The sequence below is a fragment of the Haliotis cracherodii genome, unplaced genomic scaffold (assembly GCF_022045235.1).
Source record: "Haliotis cracherodii isolate W230 unplaced genomic scaffold, xgHalCrac1.p SCAF_18, whole genome shotgun sequence".
NCBI classification, from domain to species: Eukaryota; Metazoa; Mollusca; class Gastropoda; order Lepetellida; family Haliotidae; genus Haliotis; species Haliotis cracherodii.
Window position 1 is genome coordinate 9610010 of NW_027266273.1, and position 23226 is coordinate 9633235.

General features: G+C 39.0%; 1 protein-coding gene across 4 annotated transcripts in view; it reads left to right on the forward strand.

Annotated features, from left to right (window-relative positions):
• Positions 1-23226, forward strand: part of LOC139465755 (probable methyltransferase-like protein 24) — a 65192-nt gene that overhangs the window by 17936 nt on the left and 24030 nt on the right. For 2 of the 4 annotated variants that reach the window (XM_071247614.1, XM_071247613.1), the window contains exons 2-3: positions 12941-13593; positions 15644-18876. The exons of 1 other annotated variant lie outside the window; for it this stretch is intronic. In XM_071247614.1, the coding sequence (XP_071103715.1) occupies positions 12942-13593; positions 15644-16194 (1203 nt within the window). In that variant the 5' untranslated portion in view covers position 12941 and the 3' untranslated portion in view covers positions 16195-18876. Of the gene's footprint in view, positions 1-12937; positions 13594-15643; positions 18877-23226 lie in introns of those variants that run through there. One more of the 4 variants, XM_071247612.1, reaches the window with a different exon arrangement.

Here is a 23226-nt window from a genome sequence, read left to right on the forward strand (position 1 = left end):
AAATGTCCATTCACATTACTGAATGGTATGATATATGGATATATGTACATTTTAGGCATTGCTCGTAACGTAGACATGTTTGCTGAAGCTGTGTTACAAATGTATTATGCTCAGCCCTATGTAAGTACAAGAGAGTTACCTATCTTATTTGTACATCGCTAACAGATTAGCTAAATGATTACATGGATATTATTACTGATTTTAGCTCTGGCTTAGTTGTGCTATTAGCATAAATATTTGTGATGTGAATACATCATATATTAGCTACAGAAATTAACGTTTTCTGCCAGGCTAGATCCATCAAATAACTCATATAAACATTATTTAAAACAGTCTGGATTCTGTTTATGAACAAGTAATACATGCAATGTATGGTTCATCATAGAATCCTTACATTAAAAGATATGTACATACCTCGTGTGATATAAAAGGTCTGATCAAAGTGAAATAGTTCGTCTGCATTTACGCGACATTTTCACATATACAAAATAACTGAATCACACTAAAATATCAATAAGCAGATAAAATACACAGCTTGCTACCACGACACCCGAATGTTAACATCTTATTTCCGACTCGGAACATGTTTGATATTCAATATATGCTATACTGTGGAGTTAATACTTAAACGATAGTTTTGTCTAAACCTAACGCACGTATATTTGACAGATAAGTCCGTTAAATAGATACAACTCACTTAATATATTTGCACTTATACACGGTCAATAACATAAGATTAAACACCTTTACAGCTGGTAATATTGCTCCATATACGATACAAATTATAAAACAATTTAACTTATAACTTTAGAGAAATAGTAAGGTGAACATGACTTACCTTCAAAGAAACCAAACAAAGTGTCTATGGCCAGCCCCTTTATTGGGGATTTCTCGACAGTGAGGTACCCCCGGGGCTAGCCAGTATATATACTCTAGACACCTTGAATGGTCACGAATTTACTGCATGTTCAATTATCAGCTTGATAAGAAAATTTGAGTTCGTGCGCCGAGAATAGGGATTAAGGCTTGCCTAAGAAGTTTGACCAAGTGATGTCCACATAAGTTGAATAATAATTGATGAAATAGTCCGAAAATATTGATATGAGTCGGACGTATCAGCAAACGTGTGACAAGCGCTCATTGCGATAGAGGCTGAGACACGTACAGATAGATAATACTGACCATGCTCCAAGGATGTTATGTAATTTTCTAGATAGCTGCGACCTTCACATGTGAGACTGATTGAAAACAGCACCTTACATTTAACTTAATATAACACAATAAAGACTATTACCACAGTTAACTATTACATAAATATTGAGGAAAACATGACCAATTTTACAACTATGACAATACCCCTGGGCGTCGTGGAGCTTTTGTCCTCAAAAGCTTCAAGATTGAGAACGTACACAATATGACAATCAATCAAATAAACAAAACACAATTGGGGATTTCTCGACAGTGAGGTACCCCCGGGGCTAGCCAGTATATATACTCTAGACACCTTGAATGGTCACGAATTTACTGCATGTTCAATTATCAGCTTGATAAGAAAATTTGAGTTCGTGCGCCGAGAATAGGGATTAAGGCTTGCCTAAGAAGTTTGACCAAGTGATGTCCACATAAGTTGAATAATAATTGATGAAATAGTCCGAAAATATTGATATGAGTCGGACGTATCAGCAAACGTGTGACAAGCGCTCATTGCGATAGAGGCAGAGACACGTACAGATAGATAATACTGACCATGCTCCAAGGATGTTATGTAATTTTCTAGATAGCTGCGACCTTCACATGTGAGACTGATTGAAAACAGCACCTTACATTTAACTTAATATAACACAATAAAGACTATTACCACAGTTAACTATTACATAAATATTGAGGAAAACATGACCAATTTTACAACTATGACACATGTTTTAACGAAATGACCCGAAAACAAACATTTTGGTAACCCGGATTTTGCCACGCGCATGCGCTATTCGAGTTTCATCAAGGTAAGATGGCTGAGGTGATGCCGCAGTACATTGGATCTAAAACACAATTTCTAAACTAAATAATAAATAATAAATAAATAGGTATTTCCTAATGTTAGTGAGCAGACAGCCACTATTATTGGGAAATGGGTGAAGACAGATGCTATTTGTAATTCTTTTTAAAAAGATTTCCGATTATGTAAACAATGAAAATAAAAAAAGAAATAGTTAAGTGCATTTCCTGAAATCTTATATTTGCCGAAAATCGTTAAATTTTTGCTACCTTAATCTGGATGTTTTGAATGTGTTAGCTTGCATTATTTTAATTTAAAACAAACTAATTAAGTTGTAAATGAATAATTTAAATAATGTGCTACACATAGCTTTCATATTTATGAACAATAGGATTAAGTAGACCTTTCAAATAGTGTATAGCCAAACAAGTAGTAGCAAAGATGTTATACAAGCAGATAATTTCCTTGATAAATGTTGACTTTATCTTTCACACAAAAGTCTCAGGGAACTTCGTGTCACAGCAGTAATCTTCTGGTTGGCTTGTGTTGAAAGAGTTAATCGTTGCCCATGCTGCCAAAATAGCGGTGTCTTTCATGCATTTCCACCCATGACCTGAATATTGTTATATTGCCATTTGTTCACAAGCTGAGTGCCAGGGTTATAATAAAATGTTTTTGAAAATTGAGTTGTTATACTTTATATTAAAAGACAGACTGTTAAAGTTCGCCATTCAAGGTGGCAGCTATGGGCTCTGATTGCCCGAGACGTTAACATTAATGGTCAAGCTGGGCTCTTAGTATGTTTGTGGCTTACATTCCTAGTTATACATTAACGTCAATGGTCTCGTGCGGGCTATTGGTATGTCTGTGGCTTACAAGTCTAGTTATGATTTAAATTTATAATTGTCAGTATGATAAAGCTGATAGAAGCTTTCGTTTACTATTGGCTCAAGTGGTCTGTAAGAAAATGACGATCATGCAAACTGTTGTAAAACTAGACCCGATGTCTACCATTAAAAAATGGTCTAGGTTATAACTTATGATAAAAGTACACAATAAAGAAAATAATATACTGAACCGCAAAAGAAACATCACCCAAAGTAACATTGCATGAAAAGTTGTCATTTAAATATCTGGGTAATGTTTGTCAAAGTTTCTAAAATTAAACATTACCTTGTCCGGAAAAATGAAATTTGATGATAAATAAACTAAGCAGATAACAATAAAACCGATCGCCCAAATGCATCACGGAAACGGCCATGGTAACCCGATGCACGTAAGTTCCGTGCAAATTGAAATGCACATGCGTTCCCCCATTTCTTGCCCTATAAAAATCCATCCAGATCGGATAACATTCATTCGTTATTGAATTGCTACCACGTACCAAGATTGACAAGAAATCAGCGACACCAAGCTCTTGGACGATTGCAAGCTGGACAAACCGCCCGGCAAGTAACCAATGCAATTCCAGTCCACGTAAGGACCATATACAGGCTTCAGCAACGGTACCAGACCACCAGCAATACAGATGACCGACCACGCAGTGGAAGTCCAAGGGTCACCACCCGAAGTCAGGGTCGTCAGGATCGTCATCTTCAAGATCGCTTTGTTACTGCTGCGGAAACTGCTCGACGGACCATGGGGACACACCACATTAGTGCGGACACCGTGCGTCGACGATTGACGAGCAGACACTGTCACGGGCCACAACGAGGACCCATTCTGACACCACGTCATCGCCGGGACAGTCTTCAGTATGCAACCAAGCACCAGCATTCGCGCCACCAGTAGCGGAGAAGAGTCCTCTTCTCAGACGAGAGACGTTACTGTATCTTAACAGCAGATTTCAGAGAGAGAGAGGGAGGGGGAGGGGGAAAGGGAGACTGGCGACGCCATGGGGAACGTTATTCGGATGCTTTTGTTGTTGAGAGAGACTCATGTGATGGTCCGAGCATCATGGTGTGGGGTGGCTCTGTGGTCAGAACATCGGTTCAGGGAGAGGCAATGGTGTCACAGCAGCTCGGTACATTGATAAAGTCTTGAGACTACACGCCATACCTCATTTGGCCCGTCGCCACAACCACGAGTTTCAGCATGATTACGCCCGTACCCACACTGCGAGAGCAACAAGAGACTTCCTCCATCAGAATGGCCTACCCTCAGTCCCGATTTAAATTCCATTGAGCACCTGTGGGACGAGATTCAAAGACGGCTGAATGACGTCCGACCAAGGCCGACAACTGCAGCTGAACTGCGTCAGGCGTTCCTCTGTGGGCTCATGCCTTCATCAACCGCCTCATCCATTTCATGTATCGACGTTGCACGACTGTCATCAGTGCACATGGCGGACACACGAGATACTGACTTGTGATGCCACTTTCTCGGAGACAAGTGTTGTGTTTCACTTTAAGAACATTTGACACTTTAATTTCAACCTTGATGATCAGTTTTGCCAAGTTTCATCTTTTTAATATGTCTCAAAGTATGTTTACAGTGTTTGGACAAATGAGGTTTCTCATATATCTATCCATGGTGACGTTTCCTTTGCGGTTCAGTATATCAATATCTGTCATCGTTTCACAAATGGTCATCAGACTTTGCAGATAGGTACAGAATATCATTGGAAGGCGGTGAGGCGTATCCTAAAATGAGGTCCATGTGACCTAGATTCGACTTTGACTACTAGTACTAATGGCTACCAGAGCATATGTCGGCTGCTGTTTCATGCTTGGGCATCAAACTTTGTTAATAGGTACATGACAGGAAGGCAGTGTGTCACATCCTAAAATGCGGTCACATTGAAGTCAATTTTAGTGTCCTCAAGTAATAAAAATACAAGTTAAATATGGGTTTCTGCAGCACATCTCGGCCACTGATACATAATGGGCTTGAAACTTTGTAAATATGCGAGAAGCAGGGGTTATCGGAAGCTTTGATTTATATCTAGTTTTTAAATACAGTTGTTTCAATCATGTCCGGAGATCCCCCGGAGTTTTGACTTATCTGCTTGGTACTACAGGTTATAATTTTTTATTTGTATCAATCTAGTTTCGAGATCTTTGTTTTTGGATCATTTTTTATTATTTCATGCTTGGAGCTGACATGTTCACCATAAGTCTTACTCTTCGGCTAAAAAGCTTTTCTGAAAGCCACATCTCAGAATTACAAAGCTAGTTCAAAATTGAGGATTACTCTTTAATGTCACAGTAGAATGAAAAAAATGACAATTAACAATTTGAAACTGATTAATGTATCAGTTCTTTTATTTGATTTTTTTGCAAATTGATTATCAAGGTTTTGTATTTGATGCATTTGGAGATGCCGAGAAGTAAGAAGTGGAAGATGTCCTAGGCGATGTGTGGAGTCCACAAGAAGAGACGGACTGAGGCTGGTATCCTCCCTAAAACTACTCGCTGTGATCCCCAACGAACTCAGTGAGGCTGGTATCCTAAGTAAAACTACCCACTAAGATCCCCAAAGAACTCATGGTGTCACCTGTCATCCCTAACGAACTCACAGAGCTCCAACTGTAAAAACTCAAAATGAAGGTCAAGTAAAAACTCAAAAAGAAGCTCAAGTAAAGAGTCAAAATGAATCTGTGCCAAAATCTGTGATAAAAAATATGTTAAAAAGAAATCTGTGAAAAAGAATCTGTGAGAAAAAACGTTTGAGAAAAAAACATATGAACAAAGCAAACATGAGCAAAACAAATCTGCCCAAAGCATGAACACACATGCTGCCCAAACTTCAAGTGAAATATCTGCCCTAACTACAAAAAAGAACTGATGTAAGAAGTACAAGCCAGCATGATACACTAAATGAAACAAAACGTCTGCCAAGGGTTCAAAAGAAAAAGCTACACACAATACTTTTAAAATTCCAGTATTGAATGCAAGCATGCTACCTCCAAGATAAATTCCTGAAAAAACGATGGGAATCAGACAACAGATTGTGTTCAGAGTCTTGAGGTAGACAGTGCACATATAATGCTGTGATGGTTCTGCTATTTTCAAAAGTGATTGACATTCAATACACACCGTACATGTTGGATGAAATGTTGATAAGAGGTGATAACCATTATAAAAGCGTTATTCAGGAACTGAAATCCCCAAAATGTTCAAGTCATACTTGCTAGAAATTTCTGAATTGCCATCTGTTGTTACACTTGATTCTCTTTCATGCACTATTGACAAGCTTAATATGTATGTAGGAAACACTCTCCTTTTGGTTACACCCTCACATCATCTGTAACTGTGACTTTGTGAATTTGCCTTGGTCATGGCAGGTGGAATTTGCTCAGCAATAAGAAGAGGACACAAGTACTTGTTTTTTATTCACATGCTCATGGCCCTATTATGATGTCCAACAGCAATGGATGTACATTGTTTGCATCGTTTTCAACAGTCGAAGATCTGATATCTTATATGGAATCTTTCTATGGCAATCTGGGGATGTCTCTCTACACTCATTTTGAAGTACAATCTGTTGTTATTGCTACTCAAGCTACAATCCGCCAGTCTCTCAAAATAGATGACGAAAGCAAAACTCCTACAGGTGACAATAGTACCACAACACTTTATAACATTGGGAAATACTTTGAATCTCAAAATGAAATGTGTTCCAAGAAACAGAAGCTATGCAATGAAGCAACTGTGGATAGAAAATAGAAAGGCAAATAAAGACAGGCCAGGAACATAACCTAAAGGAATAAAAAAAAAAGCAACAAACAAATGAGGTATACAAGATAAATGAGAAATTATATGATAGAAACAGACAAGAAACCAGAAGAAGCATATCACAAATCAGAGAGCAAGAACAAGTGACCGGTAGACGGAGGAAAGATATCAGAAGGAATTGTTCAGAAATCAAGAAACGTGAAGCCTGTATTAAGGCCAAATCTCGATCAAAACCAGAATTTAAACAGAAAGAACAAACATCAGATAGACAGAGGAAAGAGATTGGAAGACGTGTACCACAATATAGGCAAAAAGAACAAGTTTCAGACAGACAGACAGAGGAAAGAGATCAAAAGACGTTTACCAGAAATCAAGGAACGTGAAGCCTGTATTAAGACCAAATCTCAATCAAAACCAGAAATAAAACAGAAAGAAGAAACATCAGATAGACAGAGGAAAGTGATTGAAAGACGTGTACCACAAAATAGAAAAAAGAACAAACATCAGATAGACACAGGAAAGAGATTGAAAGACATGTGCCACAAATTAGACAAAAAGAACAAACATCAGATAGACACAGGAAAGAGATTGAAAGGCGTGTGCCACAAAATAGACAAAAAGAACAAACATCAGGTAGACAGAGGAAAGAGGTCAAAAGAAGTTTTCCTGAAATAAAAAACGTAAAGCTCGTATTAAGGCCAAATCTCGATTGAAACCAGGGGGCACGGGTGGCCCAGTCGTCTAAGGCGGCGCGATTCGCAATGCCTAGTTGCGTCCCTTGGGCACGCCAGAAACCTATCATTGTGGGTTCGAATCCCGATTCGTTCCAATTATGTTTCTAGGTTTGTCAGCACCATACCCGTGCTCGTGGGTTTCACTGAAGTGGTAAACGTCTGAGAGCTGCATCACTTCGGGCTTTCCTCCCACATTAAGCTGACACGCCGCGATATAACTGGAATACTGTTAAAAGTGGCGTTAAACCCAACTCACTCACTCACTCGATTGAAACCAGATATAAAATAGAAAGGACAAATTTCAGATAGACAGAGGAAAGCAATAAGTAGAAGTGTACCTGAAAATAGACAGAAAGAGAAACAATCTGAATTGTTATGTGAACGAAAAGCCCGAAAGTCAGATTCCTTCACAGAAATTGAACGAACTGCAAAGCAGGCGTACATACGGAACCAGTAAAATTTGATTAAGGATAGAAAGAGAAATAGAACATTAAAAGCCAAAAGAGGAAAGATACGCAAGTAAACAATCATGAAAAAAGCCTGAAAGGTTCAACAATGCTAAGTGTCAAGCAGAAGTTTTTGAAAGTCGTTGCAGATGGTCCTGTATATGTGTGCACTTCGTGTCATCAAGCATGGTTCCGGCACTCTGTTGTTGAACTTTTAAATGTATCCCATAATCATTCACTAGTTCAGAAATGTGTAACTGGTTATATCTCTCGAAACGGCAAGGAATGGGTTTGTAAGACCTGTGATACAAATTTGAGGAACAACAATATGCCTTGTCTTGCAAAGGCGAATAAAGTTTCATTCCCACCAAAACCAACATGCAATATGTGAACTTCCAAGAGGCGGACAGCTCAGCATCCATGAATGTTCCTGTAGACATACAGCCTACAGTTGCCACGCACATTTTAGGAAACCACTGTTGGATTATAACTGAAAAGAAAACGTGCATACAAGAAAGTTGAGGTTACAGAGAACGTTCTCCCAAACCATGATCTTGCAGCATTACACTGGTTACTTACGAATAGTGAACTGTACAAAAATTCGGGCGTTGTTTTTTATGAAACTTGGTGTACCAAAATGGAAAAGGTTGCAAACAGTATAGTCAAAAACTTCTTGAATGACTGCGAGCCAGAGAATGTAGCCGATTGTGCAAAAGAAAGTGATGATTCGGATGGATTCAGTGAAATTGATGCTTCTGAGAGAATCGTAGGAAATGCAGATACACTGATAGGTCCGGTGACCCTCGCTTCACGATCCAACCTACGCTAATTGGATCTGAAAAAGTGCGCCCGGTAAAGTGCACTTCTCCCTCGTATTACGTCTATTTCTGTCTCACACTGAAACACGTGTCCTCACCTGTTGAATATGGCTTTCAAATGGGCGGGAAATGCCCGCGCCACCGAGCTCGTCACGTGCGGGGACCGCCTAAAAGTCGGGCCAAGAAAAGTCGGGCCGGGCCGGGCCAGCGGGTAATACTAAAAATGGATTGCAGAATAATAAAACGAAACGTGCATATCTAGACAGATCTCAGTTGCCCAGAAACGTATAGTTTTGCTCATTTAATTGAGTTTGAATTAAAATGCATCTTCAGCAATGTAATAAACTGATAATTATAGCTACATACCGAGAGTCCATCCGGAAAAGTCAGTGTCCTGACTGTGTCTTTACTTTGATGAGAAGGTTTCTCACCGACCTTAGCGTGCAGGGGCGTGATGTCCTGGGCAGGAATTCGAAATGACAGTGTTTTGATTACTCTTCTTTCATTAATTAACGTGTTTGGCATCCCTAATTAACCTTAAATACTTCATGTAAAAACAACACAGGATGTATTCTGCAAGTGGATATTCGCGAATGTCATAGGACTGACACGACACGTGTTAATAACTGTCAAATCGCTTCTAAAATGACATCACATACTTTACATCTATAGACTAATATTATACCTACCTAAATAACACTTTAGTGTTTCATATTGCAGTAGCAAACACGGTGCTCAAAAGTGGAGCCCTTTTCCCTCTACATTCTCTCTATCAGAATTGTTTGGCTTGTGTTGGGTCCCACTTGCCCCGGGCGGTCAAAAGCAACATTAAACACATAGATTTATCTTCAAATGTGTTTACATCTATAGATTAGTGTTCTATCTACCTATACACCACTTTATAATGTCCAGGTGTGTCGCATTTAAAGGAATCTGCGCCGTTAAAGTGAGGCATTTTTACTTATTTTCTTAAGAAAATCCAAGTCAGAAATGTTCAGTCATACTTGGCCCGGGCTGTCAAAATCAACTTAAACCTCACAGATGTATCTATCAAATGGATTCACATCTATAGATTAGTGTTATATCTACCTAAATACCACTTTATAATGTCACAGATGGCTGTAATTAAAGAAAACAATGTGCTCAAAGTGAAGCCCTTTTCCCTCTACATTCTCAACATAGTCTCTATCAGAAGTGTTTGGCTTGTGTTGGGTCCCACTTGGCCCGGGCGGTCAAAACCAACTTTAAACACACAGATGTATCTTCAAATGTGTTTACATCTATAGATTAGTGTTCTATCTACCTATACACCACTTTATAATGTCCAGGTGTATCGCATTTAAAGAAATCTGCGCCGTTAAAGTGAGTCCTGTTTACTTATTTTCTTAAGAAAATCCAAGTCAGAAATGTTCGGTCATACTTGGCCCGGGCTGTCAAAATCAACTTTAAACACACAGATGTATCGTGTCACGATATTTCGCGTTTAAAGAAAACTGGTCCGTTAAAGTCTGGCTCTTTTACTGTTTTTTCTCAAGAAAATCTGTCACACGTACTTGTCCCTTTTTCATGGTATGTGTTTGGTCGGCAAATCCCTTGCTTTTGCCTATTCCGTCGTGATTTCTTTAAGGATCATATACACATTTTATTCGACCTGAAGTACATGACGGAATAGTTACCAGGTCAGGCCACGAGGAGGCACAAGGAATGCTGGCCCAAAAAGTGTAATACTGCAAGCCCCAGAGCCTGAAGAAAAGTTCTTACTAGGGTACCATTTGATACAGTTCTCCCATGACAAAATAAGGTATCGGACTAATTACAATTTGCATGTTCCAGAAAAGCATAAACTAATATCAATTTGCTATTCATCGAATGTTAGTATTTTACAAGTAGTCAGTGAACAGTTACAAATATAAGAAAGTGTTGGTGCGTTGTCCCATGACCCTTCTTTACACCCGAATTATGGTACGATTTATTTCTCCTACCAATAATCTTTCTTTCTTCCAGTTATTAGAGAATTACATGAAACTCGCTGTAATCAAAGGACGAGAGTAGCGTCAATAGGATGTAGGCTCTGGAGCTAACAGCGGTCTTGGACCTCGGTTTTACGTCTCATCCGAAAGACTAGGTAACAAAGCTGCTACTGTTAGGGAGTATATAGTAATATATTACTGTAAGATGTCACTAATTGATGTGCAAAACGTAAACCAGTTATTGGTATCAGTTCATACAAAAAAAGGAATTACAGATCAAAAACTAAATATACGGACTATCCAGGTGTACAGATTAAGTGCCAAGAAAATCCGGAAATGGCGCTGTGAAGTTGTAAAATTTGATTTGCTGAGTCCTGGGAAAACATTAAGAACATTATTACATGTGACATAATGAATAATACTTCATACTCAGATATGACATTTGGAATGGAGCCTATCATCAATACAATCACTTATAAACCGGTACACACGACATGTCTCAAGCTTTGAATACATAGGTTAGCAAATAAGTTACCACACTGAGGAGACGCATATTTATATTTGATCCAGTAAATTTCTCTGGCGTTGTTTTGATCATAAGCATTCCTCTGACTCGAACCGATCGATGAGATATGATTGTGACAAGGGCCCATGTTATGGATGCTCTAACTGTGACTCAATTCTATAGTCAGTTTTGGCATTGACCCGTGGTATCCATTTATTGTTTAGTAGAATGTGCCGGAAAAACATGAAATTTGGAATGAAAAGCACGGAAAGATTAATAAAAGAACAGTGACAATATTTCTATCTTTTGTTTACAAGACAACTGGCAAATAATTTGGTTGTTGTTTTGGTACCATCGCGGGTTGCTGACTTTCAGTTGCACCTGTCCATGTCATATCAATGACAGGAACATTTAGAAAGTACTTACCGCTTGCAAAGCGAACACACCCATTCTACCGCCATCTGAACATGTCCAACACAACGGTAGTGGAACCCCTCGCGGCACACAGAACATTTGATGATGTTTGTGTCGAACGCTGCTGGAAGACTGCAGTTACAGTACAACTGTATATGAATAGACCTGAAAGTGGATGGAATTTTCTTTTATATTTATAATTGTACTGTTTTTACGTCTATATGTAGTAGCTTTAAACCTGGCGACCTGTGGTCACTTATAAAGTATTGTCACAATGCCGACTTTTGAAAACTTACCTTGGCAGTCGTCGTCTCGTGGGGAGATTGTATGGCGCCTTTGGAAATCGGGTGAAATAGCCATTTTCTAAGCATTGCTGTGCATGTTGCCGCATTTTAGGAATATCACAAGCTACTTTAAAGTGTACGGGTAACATTTTTGGAGAAAAACAGAATTCAACTGCATTAGCTATTGCGAACACACCACAATCACTGCCATTGTTCTGGCGCATTATATCAAGCATTCTAACGTGAAGATTTCGTTCTTGATTTACATATATGTGAGCCAATTGGATTTCTAAACTCTCGGTTGGGGTGCACTGAAGACTGTCAAGGAGGTAAATGGAGTCGTCTAAATTGTCGTACCTGCGCAATGATACAACCCAATGGGAACTAGCATTATGGTGAATTTGAACTGACGGAATTTCAGGAATTTTCTTTATCGAGGATTGGATAATCCACAGCTTCTGTTTATTACGGGTTGGGACAAGCTCTGTTAATTGCAAACCGAAGACGTTGGGAAACTGTTTCTTTAAGAGAATATTAACAGCCTCCATGTGACGAGAGCTTAGCCAAGCACCCGATAGAAGGTCGTCTTTGTCACCTGAACGAAGATGTAAATGAGGCAGCCACTGTCCGGCGATTGTGCTTGTTTTATGCGGGCCAGACTGTGGTGCCCCACAAGGCTGTTCTTTGCTCATGGGCAATGATGGGTTCGACTGTGGGGATGGTGTTCGACAGAGATCTCTGAAAAAAAAGTAATTAACTTTATATAAATCATCACCAACCGACATCGTGAACTATAGCGTGCTCCAAATGAATCGCTACTACGTTATTATTCATAATCGAAATTGAAATAGAAAACATACCTTTCATTGGAGAGACACAGTTCACGAACACCATCTGGAACCTCTGGAGATCTATTGGTAACTGCGAAGGATATTCTTAAAATATCATACTATAAACTACTGGTTTGCCCTTTTTACTACAGTCGCTATGAATAATGCGACAAGAAAAATATAAACAAACATACAGTAACTAAAAATATCAAATCAGCAGTTAACCTGTAGCAAGTCGTCCTTTCTGTAGTCCTGCTTCTTTTTCAGCAGAATGAAGGGAACCTACAAAGGGCATATCACAGTTATAGTCCTAGTCCTCATGATTTGGACTGTAAAGGAGTATGCTGATTCAAACTACTGGACTCGAATGGACACAAATGACTTCATTCCCCCAGCAAAGTACCCTGGTGTGTCAGCTGAGAGTCCTCGGTGCCCGGATGTGAAGACAGGGATGATGAGAGGGAGATGGAGGCCTCGCATTCTGACAGCACAAGAGAAAGTAGACATAGGCTCATTTCTCAAGTCAGCCCGGCATCGTACCCCAAAGCCAATGCAGAGAAGCGACGGAAAATGTGGGAACGTGGCATATGAAAACGTTTACTACATACGTGCGCTGTGTAACCCGGCAGGTCCTACGCCATGTTGCTATGGCGATACGTGCATCAACAAGACCCCGGATGACTGTAAATGTCCGAACTGTTACGATCTTCGTACTGAGATTCATGCAGAGTACTCTACGTGGGAGCCCGAAGACTCCCGATGTCAGGTGAAGAACTTCACAGCTCAGCAGGCATGTGTTCTACTGGAGGGGCTAACAATAGCCTTTGTAGGAAATTCTTTTGTGCGCCACGTGTACACAGCGCTGCTGTTGTTGATGACCAACTATGATATTAATGGTGCCTTCATTGCTGGTAAACCAAAAGGTATGTATATACTTGCCATACTGAAAATATATGTTGCAAGTGGCGAGGGACGGGGGACTTGACATTCTTTGTGGGCTTGGTGTGGTGGGTTGGTTGGTTGGTTGGATTGATGTTTTACGCCGCACTCAGCAATATTACAGCTATATGACGGCAGTCTGTGTAAATAATCGAGTCTGGACCAGACAATCCAGTGGGATGGATTGGGATCGATGACATGCATCAACCAAGTCAGCGAGCCTGACCACCCGATCCCGTTAGTCGCCTTTTACGACAAGCAGAGTCACCATTTTACGGCAAGCATGGGTTGCTGAAGACCTAATCTACCCCGGGATCTTCACGGGTCTGGTGAGGTGGGATGCCGGGAGTTTTGTATGGCGTGAGTGAGTTTGATTTTACGCCGACTTTAGCAATTATTCCAGCAATATCACGGCGGTTTTGTATGGAGACTAGATGTATTTTATATGGGTCTTAGTATGTTACAAAAGAAACACAGCAATATTCATGGCAGCCTCAATCTTTATTTTTCAACAATCTGAAGCATTATTATTTTAAATTGTTTCATATGCATTTCTTAGAAGTTGACGGATGGCAAAGTGGACATGGATAACAATTTCTTTATTTTTACTGTAAAGGCGACGTTTCGGTATATGTCGTTGTCAAGGCTGAATAATGCTGCGACTGCTGCTAATGTATAGAGAATCTCACCCGAGTGTCTTTTGATATCAAGTATATCAACACGAGTTGATAAAAGTGGGAAAACTTGCCGAGGATTTTTTTCCACTTTTATCAACGAGTGTTGATATAGTTGATATCAAAAGACACGAGGGTGAGATTTTATTTATCATCGAACATCATTCTGTCATTTCAGTTTGTAGAAAGAAATAAGCAGTGTCTTAAGTGTTAAAAGTACTGCTAACAGCTTCAGTAGCAGAGCCATTAGTGATGTCATTTGATTGTGACGTCATGGTAACCAATGACAATGTCCTGCAAAGCATTGTGATGCAATTTCATTGCAGCGATATTTGTTCTTGTGTTTTGGTATATTTGTTTGATTAGTTTATATGTTGGGTTTTGATTTGAGTTTGGTAGTTGAGGCTTATTTGGTTTCCCCTGAGGGGGATTGATGTTATTTATGGCTGATTGTAGGAGAATGTTATTAAGGGAGGTACTAGTTCTTGTACACAGGGCTATTTCAAGGGCTTTGTATTGGATTGACATGAGTTATTAGAGTTTTTAGCAGATAGGGTGTGGCGGAATGGAGCGGCGTAGTCCAGTTTGGTCTGTATACGGGTTTTGTATGTGTTTAGCAGTGTTTGTTTGTCCGCACCCCAGTCGGTGCGCTGATACATGTATCCCTCACGATTTATGTCATGTTGACAGGAATTGACCAAGTTAGAACTGTGTGGTGCCCAAGTTACGTGTAGGTCGAAATTACTTCTTAACATATTGCTTCTTTTTGGTGTGTGGTTGGATCATTTATCAAGCTGTAGTTAGGGTGTTGGATTTGGCATGAAGGGTGTTTTATGTAGAAGAGGTCCAGAAGGAGATGTCGTCAGCGAATTTTGCTGTTGATATGGTTCATAACATAGTTATACATAGCTTTGTGCCAACCTCAATAACTGACGGAACATACTCCTACATGCAAATCTCTCCGTATTTCCATTTCGGTATTTCCTTGTTTTCTTGTTAAGCGCATAAATGTCAAGTCATCATTTCTAAGTAAACAGTGTTTTATTTGAAGGTCGTCTTTGTACAAGAAATTGTCGTATTTCTGTTATATGTTTGTAAATGCAGGCTTTCAGAAGGGTCAGGTGATGGCGGTACAGGGACAGTGGGAAAGTCGAGTAGTAACAGGGTCGGCTATTCATGTCAAAGACTGCCCACGTGGACACGCTATGTAAAAATCTATTCTTGATGCTTCCCGCCGTATCATGAGAGGAAAGTGCGGTTTAAAACCAAACACACTCTGCGTCTCCCCGAACGCGAAACATGACCTATTAGTATAAACCTTGTTTGTCAAGTAACAATATTTATTCTGATTCTATTTCAGACATCCTTTGCAACGGAATGTACGGATTCTCGGATGCACTATGTAGGGAAAGGCTCAAGAGACAAGTAACTCTCTGTGGCGGGAGTGTGACTGTCAAAATGTTGGAATACAATCGAGCCTTGGTGGCGACACAATTCCATAAGGCTTTTCGTTCATTTCTCCATAAAAAGAAAACAATGGTTCTAGTTGGTATTGGGATCCACGATCATTTTAAATTTGCAAGCGTGTTTAATGAATATATGTATCCCGTTATTGACATGATGAGAAAGAGCAAAGCTTCATGGCCAAAGATGATCTGGTTTTCCAATCACAAATTTGGTATCCTGAAATCTCCAAAGATGACAACACAAAGTAATAGTCGCGTAGCAGCCTTCAACAAACGTATGTCTGAGGCTTTGGGAAAGTATCATGTACCCATTTTTGACACTTATAATTTAACATCGGATGTGTCGAGCTCGGACGGGGCTCATTTTGGTATGGGTGTAAATGTCATGAAAGCGCAACTGCTTCTGAACTATTTGTTGGAAATGAAATCAAAACGTTATTCGTGAACCAATAAACTAAACATGACTTGAGTTAATACTTGATTCTGATTTGTTAATGAAGTCAATCAGAGATATACAATCACGTTATACGGGTCTCTGATGAGCGGCTGCGCAAATATATATTTTACGGTAATGCACTATTTTCGTTTGCCCACCAACATGACGACACAGTCTACCGACACGACGATGGAGTACGGCGATTTGGCTGTAGGTAATTACACATCTGATTTCGAAGTTGGATAAAGTGATGATGAGCTCAACTCATTACTTGCAAATTATAGATTTAGGTGATTATAAAAGTGAATTACTGCACTATTAAAAGCAGAGAAAACAATATTCAGTCGAACTTGATTAAAGGATCGTCTGCTTTCCTAAAGATTCAGCAAGAATATTTTTTTTTGTTAATTCCAAATCATGGCAAAATAGATGAAGCTATTGATTGTGAAACAAATTACACATTTAGTTAAAATTATTATCAGATTTCGTTGAGGATATGGCTGATTATGACCCGTTATGACATCGACATCGACATCGAACACCAAGAAAAAGCCCTCAGTCCCAATAAACATGGACACTTTTTGTAATAATTGAAACACAACCACATATTTAGGAGCAAAAGGGTTTTTTTCAAATTAGCGGTAGTATGAGATTAATGTAATTATAAATGTCCTTCAAAAGCATACCGATTTAAGGCCCTACATGATATATTTTCTATAATTTTATTTACAACACTAGATTCAGTCATGATCCCATTGTTATTTGTTTGTTGTTTAACGCCGAACACAGCAATATTCCAGCTATATGACGGCTGTCTGTATATAATCGAGTCTGGACCAGACAATTCAGTGATTGGCCTCATGAGTACGATCCACGCAACTGTGATGCGATGACATGCATCAACCAAGTCAGCGAGCCGGACCACCCGATCCCGTTAGTAGCTTTTACCACAAGCAGAGTCGCGTTTTTCGGCAAGAATGGGTTGATGAATACCTATTCTACCCCGGATCTTAGCGGGTCTATCCCATTGTTAGATAACATTGCTTGAACTACCGTTTTCTGACGTAAATTAATTTGTTTAAGATTGATAATAAGTTAAAACATATTGCTGACAGATACCAAGGGTATCTTACTACAAAGTCGCAATCTCCTCGGTATCTCCAGGTAGAACAGAACGTGTGTATTACATAAATCACCAGCTGTTGCAGACGGATCCATTTTTTCCGCTGTCAGGCATTTCAAGAAAATATGGAATTGTATACAAAAGTACTTGTGTTTGTCAAATACAATCTCTTTTCAATGTCTACTTTGTACATCAAGCTTTAAAGAAATGTCATGCTTATCGATATGTATAGTATATGTATAGTAATTCAATCAGTTGTATAGTGACTTGATATTTGGTGAAAATATCTGTTGTATGAAATATTTGAGATGATATTTGTATTTGGTAGCCTAGTGGGTAATGCGTTCTCCGAAGCACTGGGTTCTGTTCCCCACATGGGAACTGTGTGAAAAGCCCATTTCTGGTGTCCCCGCAGATATATTGCTGGAATATTGCTAAAAGCTGTGTGGAACTATACGAACTTGCACACTCATTATATAATATTTTGAGATCACTTACATGACTTGTGTGATTGAAAGTTTTGATAATTATGAATACCGTATTCGACGTAATAAGCGCCCAGGGCGCTCTCAAAATTTCGTAGTTTATGCTGGCAGCCTGAAATGTCAATGTACGACAAATATATTTTTCCAGAATGAAATTCCCCATAATTAAGGGTGCATATCACACACGAGTGTGTATTATATGCAAATAAATAAGTCTTGTATACATTGATCAATTGGAAAGGGTGCTAATTGGGATTGTTCACTAGCCAATATATTAGCAAATATTCCCGTGGGCGCTTATTAAAGCGAGGCGCTTATTACATCAAATACGGTAGTTATGTTTTTATGTATAAGAACCTATTTTATGCAATTTGCATTGCCTTCTTTACCTTTCCTCATGTTTTGATGTAATGCAAACATTTGAGAAAAATTCAGGTGAGCCTGCCTTATGGCACTACAGGAATTGTTTTCAGAAGATCAATTACAATTTTGTATTTTCTGTAAAATTTACTGTTTGCTATGGCTTTTTTACATTGGTTAACATGGTTTGGTTAACAGTTGCTTGATAAACTGTCATTACCTTACTCATTGAGAAACCAACTTTTTACCCTTTGTCAATATATGTGTGTTTCTTATATTTTTAATAACAAGATTTTAAAGATGTTATAAATTGTTTCAAGCACCTGGATTTCACAATGACACCAGATCAGACAAGTCATACAAAGGACTCTCAGGGTGATGAATAATCCTCCCTAGAACAAATAGCAGGTTCACCTCAGAAAGTGATGATTCTGAATGAATAATGCCACATCAGTGTGATTCTGTAGGTTGTTTAATTACGACATTAATCAAGTCTAAAGGAATTAATACCACAGCAGTGAGACTATGTTTATGTGGTGTACACTGATGCTGACTATACAAATCTGAATGACTTTTGTGGTTTACTGCACAAACATAATTGACTTTAGATATTCTTCTCCCTTGAAATTCTTCTGAGATTTGACTGATTTGTTTATTTAGAAAATTGCATTGAAGCATCTGTTTCTGTTTTTGAATGTTCTTGCAAACACCTTTGGTTACTGAACCAATGAAATGTCATAAAATCAATAAATATGATTTGTTATCTTAACAATATTTTTTGTTTTGATTCTTTAAAGAAACATGATATTGATCATTCATAACATAGGTGCTAACATATATCAAATATACTCATGCCCTGAATGTTTTCCTACAATTAATACAGCTCACTGAATGAAGTTTTTAGTTCCATGTCAGTAGAAAAATTACATTGATATTTTTATGTACCAGTACTTTATTAGGTGTTTTCTGTGGATGCACCCATCTGGGTTAATGATATTCTGTTTCAAACTTCAATGAAACTCGTCTGTCAAGATGTAACAAGTACTGATACAGTTCCAAAATAATCTTTTAATCTCACCAGGAACAAAGGCCCAAGTGAGCACATAGCCAATGACTTTCATTTGTTTTGTCAGAGTGAGTGTTATGTCACTTTATGAGCAAAATTCCAACAATATCATGATGGGTGATACCAAGCAATGTACCGATGTGGTGAATCGAACGCCTCAACCACTAGGCTAGAACAAACTGGGAATATGAAGATGAAATGTAAGGATACCATCATACCGGGACTGAATGCTTTTCATTTAATACGCTGAACATCTAAAATGAAATATATATGAATTTGAAAAATGTTTTCACCAAAAGTACCTGCCCATAGATCTCAACTTTAAGGGGATATTTACAACCAAAATAACACAGAATATTACTACAGCTATCTGCTATGCACAGGCTAACATTATTTAGTAGGAGAAAGACATCTCGAAAAATTGCATCTGGATACCTTCAGCAATGTTCAATTTTCATGGTTAGTTTCCAATATATTTTTAGGTGTCTCACACTTAATTGAACAAAATGCACCCCCCAAATTGTGACATGTTTTTGGAAACTCAGAATGAGGTATCCGGTGCCGGATCCCTGGACACCCCGATTGAGGTATAAGGTGAGGTATCCGGTGCCGGATACCCGGATTCTAGGTGACATACTTTCAGGTGAGGTGTCCATGCCGGATACCACGGATCTGGTATCCGGCAAGGTATCTGCCATCGGATACCCGGACGCGTTTTGGGTAAGTGTCCGGTGGTATCCGGCAGGTATCCGGCAGGTATCCGGATACCGGAAACTGCATTTTTTTTGCTGTGCTTCGACGCGATGAAAAGATCGGACTTTTGGTTGACGTTGACATTTTCACTATTGAAGGCAGTTTAGTAAATGGGAAAGGAAGGTGGACTGTTTGCTGAAGCTTGCGAGTCTTGGGCCGGCTCTACGTCACACTGGTCTACATCTAATTTACGCGGAGTCTTCCTACCAGATTTCTTATCCTGACGCGCGTGGCTATTCTTCATTTTTAAATTGTTAGATTAATTTTATTTTTTTCCTGATCTATTTGCTGACCTATTGATACTTTTGCAGCCATGATATGGTAACAAACTGTCATTGATGGGCACTGACAGGACTCTTTTGGATACAGCCGAACAGCATATGGATTACCTTTGCTCCCATCTACCACAAAACATGCCCTGTCTGGTACATGAGTTACACCACCAGACTGGTACCAGGTCCGGGCTAAGTGTATTTGTGATAGTCGGTGTGCCTGGGTGGACTGTTGCTTGGCTGCACCTTCAGAGGTAGCTGTCGAGTTGTGAGACCATGGTGCTTATCCTGGTTAGGTCTGTTAATGCCACCGGAGGTTTTGATTGCTTCTATGATCTTGTCGGGCTGCATAGCAGCTTGTGGTACAATTATATCTGAAGGTTCCCGTGCATAAGCTAACAGGTTAGATTTCAATTGGAGGTCGCCTATACCCGCCTGACCACGTTGGATTTCGAGGTAGAAATAGTTTTGTAGATGGAAGAGGGCTAACAGTACTTGATCGTGTCTGTGTTCTTTAAACTCAAATATTTTTTTTAGGAGGGAGTTAAGGGATTTGGAACTGTTGTTTGTGATACCGTTACTTGAAGTTATGCCTAGCGAAGTCAGGACGAATTTAGCAGCGCTGTTGAAAATATCCTCTTTCATATTTGATCAAAGTATTGTTTAACAATTTGAGTCCAGACAGATGTAAGTTCTTTATACTTAAGGTTGAAATCATCCTGGTCTTTCGCCCTTAGAAGGCTCTCCAAATGATTGGTATAGACGGCTATCTGGTCACTACTGGCCTTTTGCTTCCGCAGCCAGTAGCAAAGGTCCTGTTTTATGTGATTCCAGCAGTATACTATCCTAGCATTTGGTAGCTCTTTCTGTATAGCGTTACCGATGGCTTTCTCTCTGTCGGCTACAAATAGTACACGACTGGAATCAAGGATGGGCAGTTTATCTCTGAATGTACCTAAGAAATATTGATGAACTTTCGAAAATTTACGTTCGTGAATAAGAAATGCCAAAGGAATAGCTGGGTCTTTCTTGAAATTACAGTGGTGGTAAAGGATTGTGGTAACATAGAAATCTCCTAAATTAAAAGTGGTGTCATATCCAAGAATGATAGGTGTAGCAGGTTTCTTGTCAGTCATGATTTTAAGGTCATTTATTATGTTATCTAATGCCAATACTATTCGGAGATCTGGATAGGTGGTAATGCCAAGGACAAAAGGTTCCAGGTGATAGGCAAGTTCTTGTACATTGTATATAGTATCTTCATTAAGTTGTTGTTGTGTTTGTTGTTGCTGTGCTTGGTTCCTAACTTGTTTCTGATTTCGTGGGTTCAAAACGCCTTGGAAAGTGACGGAAATGGATGGGTCAGTTATTAATTCGCGATAAGTTGCTGATGGGCCTTTGCTGGTGTCCTTTGCTTTGGTGAGAACAGAAGAAGCAGTTCTGCGGTGTTCTTGGTCTCCATTTAATCTGTTACCATGTGGCCTGGGTTTGTATGGGTGGCGAAATTCTTGTTTGCTGAATTGTGTTGGAACTTCTTCAGAATCTATGGTAAAATAATATTTTTTAAGCATTTGCTTGTCTGCTTTTACTATTTTTGAGCCTTGATTCTTCCACATATATTGATCAGATCTGAGGTCATCTGAAAACACATAAGTACTTGTATTAGTATTCCAAGTTTTTCTTGAAACAATTTTAGATTTGAATAATGATCTGAATACACTTACACTTTTTGTTGGGGTCACCACCGGTAGAGAACAGGTAAACTTCAGTACCCTTTGGTCTACATGGTGAAATGCAAGTTACCTTTGTGTGGTCAGGGTGTTCTAAAAAGAATTTTTTGGAAAATGAATTGATAACATTGTAGGGTTTTGACTTAGCTTGCGCTACCTTACACTAAGGTGGATATATACATATAGTTGTGGTTGGGATTGTGTACAAATTGTAGAATGTTGGTGAAGAAAGTTGTCTCACCTAAAATACCAAGGGCTTCATGGGCACTGAGTTCGGTCGTCTTCGTCATATACACTGTCACATCACCTCCACCGTACATCACGGGGAATCCTGAAAGAATATTACGAATATCTTAGAAATATCATATACACATATTTCATATTATTAAATACAGATTATATTGACGTAATGTTATATTGTATTTAAAAAAATGAAAAGAAATAAATAAAGTCTTGTTGGGTCAAATATATTCTCATTAGGGAGAGAATCAGATATTTATTTAATTGAAAATAACAGAAAGAATGTTTCTAGTTTATGTAGTACTTATATCTCACCTTCATAGACCGCTTCTCCTCTTTGGTGATGGAGGCTGTCAATTCAGACTGCAAAAGAAGAACAAGTGGTTTCACAAAACAAATATATACTCATTAGGGAAAGAATCAGATATTTATTAAACTCAAAATAACGGAAAGTATGTTTCTAGTTTATGTAGTACTTATATCTCACCTTCATAGACCGCTTCTCCTCTTTGGTGATGGAGGCTGTCAATTCAGACTGCATAAGAAGAACAAGTGGTTTCAGAAAACAAATATATACTCATTAGGGAGAGAATCAGATATTTATTTAATTCAAAATAACGGAAAGAATGTTTCTAGTTTATGAAGTAATTATATCTCACCTTCATAGACCGCTTTTCCTCTTTGGTGATGGAGGCTGTCAATTTGGACTGTGCAGTCCAAATTGACAGCCTCCATCACCAAAGAGGATGGAGGCTGTCAATTGGGACTGGAAAATATAAGAAACGCTTGGTTTTATAAAACAAATATATATTTATTAAGGAGAGACATATTAATAAAGAATACAAAGAAGTATGCATTCCCCAAGGAACGAACCGTAGTATTAAAAATAACGGAAGGGATGTTTCTGGGTTATGTAGCGCAAATATCTTACCTTCACTGGCCGGTTCTCCTCTTTTTGTGCCGAGGCTGTCAATTGGGACTGGAAAAGAACAACTCATGGTTATTATAAGCA